This window comes from Porites lutea, chromosome 13, assembly GCF_958299795.1.
Source record: "Porites lutea chromosome 13, jaPorLute2.1, whole genome shotgun sequence".
Lineage (NCBI taxonomy): Eukaryota > Metazoa > Cnidaria > Anthozoa > Scleractinia > Poritidae > Porites > Porites lutea.
Window position 1 is genome coordinate 23,765,076 of NC_133213.1, and position 7,500 is coordinate 23,772,575.

Here is a 7,500-nt window from a genome sequence, read left to right on the forward strand (position 1 = left end):
CCACACTTGGAAGCAAAAATTTTGAAATAATAAAAAATGAAAATTCTCAAGGAATGGTTGCATGCTTGAACGTGTCTTTAGCCCAAATATTTTTAATATTTTTAAAAAGGCACTGGGTTATTTATGAGACATGAAGTAAAAAATTTCTTTCATTTTCCATCAAGAATAAAACACAATGTAAAACGGAAGGAATATAACTTCAATTTTTTAATTGGGATTTGACATTTATTATTTAGTGTGGTTTACTTCATATTTTATAATTACTGGGATGTCTCACTGCTACCTCTGGCAGGTCAGGTTAACTGAGGAAACTCCCCTTTATTCTCCACAGTACTTAAGCAGTATCTCAAGTCAGACTGTCAGTTGTCTTATAAACTGCTCCGACTCGGTGGTTGTTTCCAATGCCCATGAGTTGTTCCTGTGGTTTGACTGATAGTGATGTCGAGATTTTTTCTTCTGTTTTTTAGAAATGATTTGAGCGCTTCGCTGAAATCATTTTTCAGAAATGTATACAAGAGTGGATTAATAAACGACACTCCAAGACGAAGAAAGTCGAAGATCATCATAGATATTTCGCTCATAAAAGAAAAGTCGATGTATAGCTGAAAAAGACTGATATACCACGTAAGCCACGAGCCCGCGAACAGTACAAGCATAATAGAAAATATGAACAATGCGCGAAGCTGTGTGTGAGATGCATAAAAGGTGTTGGTAGAGGAAGAAAAATCAAGACTGACTCGTTGTTGTCTTTTGATCTGTTGAACTTGTCGGTGAATTGTGATGAACATTTGGACGTAAACAACAACCATAAGGAGGAAAGGGATAGCAAAGAACACTGCAAACCCGACGCAATCGAAGATCAAGGATGCTGTCATTTTTGTGGGATGCCTTGAGAAAAAGCCAAATGGTAAAATCCAAGAGAGCTGAACAACAGCGAAGAAAAACGATATCAGCCAGATCCCAGCAATGATTCGTAAGATTATTTGACCTGTTACAATATTTATGTACTGTAACGGGTGTATGACACTAAAATATCGCTCTCCGGTAATGGCAAGAATATGAAACATTGTCGAGACCGCGCTAAAACGAAACATGACTAACTGAGCGATACAAACGTTACCCTCACGGACCGCATTGCATGCGATATAAAGCGGTATTCCACAAAGACCCATGATGAGGTCTGATATGGACAAGCTGACCAGTAATGTGTTTGTTTTAGTATGTAACTGTCTTCTTTTGGAATACAACAGCAAAACGAACAGGTTTATTATGATGACAGCTACACAAAGTACTATCAGCAAACCATCATAAACAGGTTCGAAGTAGTTGCCATTTCCTCTCTGCTGATCGTTTGAAATGGTCGTGGAATTAGTAAGATTCATGGACATGATGGAATGAAATCTCACTGTGGTTGAAATCGTTGTGTGCCTAGAGTCAGGAGAAAATAGATGATCATTAGCGTATGAAAACTAATTGTACCCTTTTTAACTTCCGAGTGTCACGTTCAATATCCTTCTTAGATGAAGCATTTCCTGCGCTCGCCTTTAAACAACATGAACAAACCACATGAGATTTTCCACCTTAAAAAATGAAACCACTTGATTCATTCTTGCTGCCTTGATTATGAAATAAGTAAAGAAAATAAGTTCACTTCTTATTTCACAAAATATAGTAAAATGAAATCAATTGTGAAGAACACATGTACCCTTCTTCTAATTAAACTCGTTCCTCGACGATTTTTCAAGGCCGCCTACCTGACAGCTCTGAGTTAGGAACTGGCTTCAAAATCCGAGGAACGCTTTTGTAGATACAACTTCAATATGTATGTACGGTCAAACTGCGATGTTTTGCATGTATGCACTGTCTTAAATTGATTGCTTCCGACCTTTTGTAACCTAAAAATCCCTGTTTGTAGATAAGCTAACGGATACTAAGCAATGTCGGTTTAATGGTTGCTCAGTAAACCTGCGTAATTCACTAATAAATGAAATAAAGGAAAGCACTTCTGATTCGTAGGCGTAATGAACTCCATTCACTTCTTTCGATTTGATGCCTAACCCCGACAATATCCTGTTGGATAAATTATTTAATACACCAGCGATTTCTTCATTTCATTCGTACAATGACGCGATTACATACAGATTCGCTCTTTTTTTTTCTCTCGGAAATTAAAGACTCAGAAAATTATCATAACCAAATGTGAAACAAGAAACATAACGGGAGATTAATGGAGGATTTTAAGTGATGAAAACCGACTTAATGTGATAATTTGGGAGTAACATGGCCGGAAAGTGATTCGAAAGCGAAAAAAGAAGCAAAAACAACGAAAGAAGAAAGCAAAGTGAACCAGTTCCGCGACACAGTAAAAAAACTAACTACGAATATTTCCCAAACTATCAAGTAATGAAAATAATACAGCTATGAATAAATGAAAAATAATCGTGGCTAAATCAAGCGAAAATGAAAGCTACACCTTTGAATTAATTTTATCCTGCAGCTATTTTTCAATATCAAAATTAATAATTTTCTTTTCTAATCCAACCACCTTCTGATAAGCACATTGGATTAGAAACACCTTTTTTTGTAAGACTTTAAGCGACTAAACTATCCAAAAAACTTTGTCTAGAGGTAAAGGAAATTGCATTAAAAATTTACTTAAAATCAATAATTTAAGGCAAGTTGATGTTAACTTAAAAATATATTGAGGCGAATTATAAAGGTGAACCTTTTTTGGATTGTTCGACTGAAAGCTACACTAAAATCAACTCATTTTTCTAATTAAAATAAGTTACGTTTTCCGCTAAAACAACACTCTCAGCCTTTATAAAACTAAAGCCTATTTTATGGACGCTATCCAATCATATCAAAGACGAATGTTTACGGTATTAGAAGGACAAATTTTATTGCAAACATAAAATCTTGAAGATGTATACTTAGAAACTCAAATCAGCTTTTTACTCCCTGTGCTTTCTGCTTTATGGCTCTCAAAGTATACTCTGTAAACGACGTTTTTAAAATAAGCAGTGAAAATGAGAAAAAGCGAGTTATTACTGAGTTTGATAAGTGGCGAAATACAGAAAAGTTAACACAGAGATAGCAAGAAAAAGATCATTAAAAAGCAAGCCTTCGAGTAGCACACTTTTCCTTTGAATCAGTTAACGCAAGAATACATGGAGATGCTTCAGCCATTGAAAGTACAAAGGGACCGATATAAAAGATAAGCTCCTAAATATTACCGATAGCAGGTGAAATCAAGTTTACGAAAAAGACTTATCTAATTATCTTTGAGGAAAGTAAGTTTCTACTGTAGCATACATTAATTCGATAAAAACCTGGAAGATTCTACCAACTAGGTTTAAAACGTATATTTGCACGAGAGATTTCCCTGCAGCGCTGTTACTATTTTCCTATTCTTTAAATCATCATGATATTTTGGAACTTGTTACCGATAATACTAATAAAAATGTTTTCAATGTCAGATTGAAAATATAACATGTAGTTGATGGTTGCTATTGATGGTTTGTTTGATTTAATTTCAATGACAATGAATCCTTCTTCGCCGTTGAATATTGATTCTTTAAAAAATATATTGAATGTCCCCCGTGTTAATTTTTTTCCGCATAATGGAGTAACATTTCTAGACTGCGTTACACAGACTCGACAAAAGGATAAGGCTTAATAATTAAGTCAGCTCACTAGCTTTGTCATTACTTGTCAAAGCTTTTTAAATTTCCTTTTCCTTCTGGTTGTATATATGTTTTTATAACAAGCCGTGTTATTAACTCGAAAAAGTTAGAAGGGTACGGCGTAAACAGAAAGTGAATGTACAAGTGACGTATAGTAGTCCGAAATCTAACGCATAAATTATCATGCAATTTCTCTACTGTTAGTTTGTTTGTTTGTTCTATTCCTCTAAAATCCTATATATTTATCACTCATTCTAGACATGCATTTATTCTTCAGTTGCAGACGTATTTTAAGCATCAACTGACTAAGGGTTGATTTTCACTGTCGCGTAATTTTCAATTGTGTACGCACGCAAATTTTACGCGCGTAAATAAAAGAGGCAAAGTATGGAAGGTCACGCGTGAAAGTCAAAGTTGGGGTTGATTTCCAGTGTCGCGTAATTTTTACGTGCGTACGTGCGTAAAATTTACGTTCGCAAATAAAATGGAGGCAAGGCATGAAAGGTCGCTCATAAGCGTAAAAGTTGAACCTCGCTCAACTTCTCGCTTAAGCTCAGCTCTTTTTATCTCGTGCCTCTATTTTATTTACGTGATTAAAATTAATTAGGTGCTTTGACGTGCGTAGCCAAAAACGCGTCAGTGGAAATCAACCTTTAAACCTCGGTCAAGTTTTGCGTTTACGCGTGACCTTCCATATATTACCTCTATTTTATTGACGCGCGTAAAATTTTAGTGCGTACATACTTGAAAATTACGCGACAGTGGAAATCCACGCTAAGGGTAGGCTCATTCTTTAATTGCGTTATTTGCCTATAAGAACAGGAAGTCGTCAAAGTAGCAGAATTGTGATAAGTGCGCGCAGAGATAAAATAGCTTGTCTTGACGTTTTTTCTCCTTGTAGGAGAAAACTGTAGAGTATACTACTCGGCTACTTTGTCATTTTACAGATAACTTTAGATGTCATGGGTTTCTTTAAAAAAACACAAATTACTGTTCGTATTCCATGTCTATCAAAGTACTTCTTAACGCTCAGTAACGCACGCGCCGATAAAAACAAAGACTTGCTCTTGCGTTCTTACTAAACAACGTCACAATAAGCGCTTCTGTGACGTGTGTTCAGTCCTAATGGTTTACTTTTTCAAAAAGTTGCGAAAGAAAAAAGATAAAAATGAAGATACGCTCACAGATTCTTAAATATATGCATTTGGATAGAACTTATTGTTTGCTTACAGGTAGGTGTTCCAGTTCAGAAGTCAATTGATCTTTGTGGTTTTCACCCTTGTTGAGGGAAACGAATATTGCATACACATCGGTGTCATATTCAAAAATTTTTGAAATTTTTGAAATTTTTGACCTCAAAGAGTTTGGTCCCAAGTGGGCACACTTGGGAAAAGTGTGAATGATAAACATATCCAACGGCCGTTGGCGGCCTGCAATATAGTAACTCAGAACAGATTTGAGCCCCTTAGAAGTGAGGTACAATTCCAAGTGAGAAATGAGGACAACTATACTGCAAATAACGAAGAAAGTCGCCAACAACAGCAACAGCAACATTCACATGTTGATTCATCTGAAGCGAGCCGGGCATTTGATTCAATTCCAACTAGTCATAACCGCTATCAGGCCTTACTTGTCTCTTCTCCTTCGAGTCAAGTATCCTCTGAGATGCCACTGCATCAGTCTGGAGCGCACGCAAATACCTCTCGAGTTAGTGCAAATAACTCCAAAAGCGGTGAAGTCGGAAAGACAAGACCCATAGTGCTTATTGGTGACTCAATGATAAAACACATTGATCCAAAAAAGCTTTCGCAAAGACATGTACATAAATTCTCATATCCCGGGAAAACCACTGCTGAAATAGCTGAAGCTGTTGACAACATCGCTGTTGCATCCGCGGATCCTTCTCACGTCATCATCCATACTGGCACCAACAATCTTCCGTCGGAGTCTGCCGATTCATGTGTCGCCGATATCAAGAGCCTTGTATTGAAGGTGAAGAGCAAGTTTCCTAACTCAAGCATTGGTCTCTCGGGTATAGTCTACAGAGAAGATATCAACGTCGATGCTAAACGCATTGAAGTTAATGAGAGGGTCAAGCTCACAGCAGTAGATAATAACTTTACTTATATTGATAATTCGGTTATTGACGCCTCAGCATTAAATGGTAGTAGACTTCATCTGAATGCCAAAGGTTCGTCATTGCTGGCCGTGCAATTTATTAAGTTTTTAAGATCTGGTTCTGGCAAGTATAATCAGTCTCTTAAGGGTTTTCAGTCCTCAGCTATCCAACAACTGGTAAAGCTTCTGATGGAACTGGGAAACCTTCCCTCTCCAGCTCGCAACAGGAGACGCCCACGCTAGCTTCTCAACCGAGTGACGTATCATCAGGTATTCCTAATCAAAACGTTGATTCATTTGAAAGTACAATTCTCTCTGATTTTCTTCCTTCTGGTCGTGGTTTTAAAATTGCAGGTTTAAACATTAATAGTCTTACAAAGCATATTGATGAACTAAGAATTCTCCTTGCCGATCGCTCCATTGATATTCTCTCAATTAATGAAACTAAACTTGATGACTCTATCAATAGTTGTGAGGTCCAAATACCAGGCTATGAATTTATTCGTCGTGATAGAAACAGACAAGGAGGAGGAGTAGGTTTTTATATAAAAACCTCGATTAATTTTGGAGTTCGCTCTGATTTGAATGCACCCAGTCTTGAAAATTTATGTATAGAGATTCGGAAACCAAACTCCAGGCCATTTCTGATAGCCACTTGGTACAGACCTCCTTGCTCCTCAATTGATTTATTTTTACCTTACGAATCATTTCTTGAGAAATTAGATTCCCTCGGCCTAGAATATTATCTGCTAGGTGATTTAAACTGTAACCTGGCCTCTGCACAATATGATTTAAATACTCGACGCTTATGTGAAATTTCTGATTTATTTGGGCTTCAACAGCTTATAACTGAACCTACTCGCATAACGGAATCCTCTTCAACATTAATTGATTTAATTTATACAAACTATACTGACAGGGTAGTCTGTTCCGGAGTCTCTCATATTGGTATCAGCGATCATAGCCTTATTTACGTTTATAGGAAATTATCTCTCACTTTTCCTTCAAAAGGGCACTCAACCATTTCTTATAGAAATTTCCAAAATTTTAATAGAGAGAGTTTTCGGAACGATATCGCCCAGCAAGACTGGTCCTGTAATGTTTCTGAAGATCCAAATGTTTTGTGGACTAACTGGAAAACGAAGTTTTTGGATATTGTTAATATTCATGCGCCACTCCAAACTAGACGTACTAGAACAAATAAAGCACCCTGGATCAATTCAGAATTAAAGAAAGGCATGCGTGATCGTGATGCTGCCAAAAGAAAAGCAATTACATCGAATGATCCACACGATTGGAAAAGGTACAAAAAGTTGCGAAATATAATAAACAATGACATCAAAATTTCTAAAGCATCTTATTATTCTAATGCATTTATTCAATCTAAGGGTAATCCTCGAAAAACGTGGCAAACCTTTAATGAGCTTACATCCCGTCGTGTGAATAATACAACGGTGAAGGAACTGAAATTGAATGATACCATTATCTCTAATTCTAGTGAGCTTTCTGATGCTTTTAATGACCATTTTTCAACAATTGGGCCCAGACTTGCTAATGAAATACCTCTAACTGCTGAAAATAATTCAAGTTATATCAATAATATAAAGGTAAATAACAACAATTTCAGCTTCTCCTCGACTAACTGCAGCATTGTTTTCTCACATCTAAACAAATTATGTAGATCTAAAGCAACTGG

The 7,500-nt window shown here is 36.6% G+C and overlaps 2 protein-coding genes across 2 annotated transcripts in view; one reads left to right on the top strand and one right to left on the bottom strand.

Moving 5' to 3' along the window:
• Positions 1–240: 240 nt before the first annotated feature.
• The window catches only part of LOC140923329 (adenosine receptor A1-like), a 14,424-nt gene continuing 7,164 nt past the window's right edge, over positions 241–7,500 (bottom strand). Inside the window, exon 2 of the mRNA XM_073373424.1 lies at positions 241–1,428. Within this exon, the coding sequence (XP_073229525.1) occupies positions 369–1,388 (1,020 nt within the window). The 5' untranslated portion in view covers positions 1,389–1,428 and the 3' untranslated portion in view covers positions 241–368. The remainder of the gene's footprint in view (positions 1,429–7,500) is intronic.
• The window catches only part of LOC140923367 (EF-hand calcium-binding domain-containing protein 9-like), a 7,074-nt gene continuing 4,367 nt past the window's right edge, over positions 4,794–7,500 (top strand). The window contains exon 1 of the mRNA XM_073373458.1: positions 4,794–4,918. Within this exon, the coding sequence (XP_073229559.1) occupies positions 4,855–4,918 (64 nt within the window). The 5' untranslated portion in view covers positions 4,794–4,854. The remainder of the gene's footprint in view (positions 4,919–7,500) is intronic.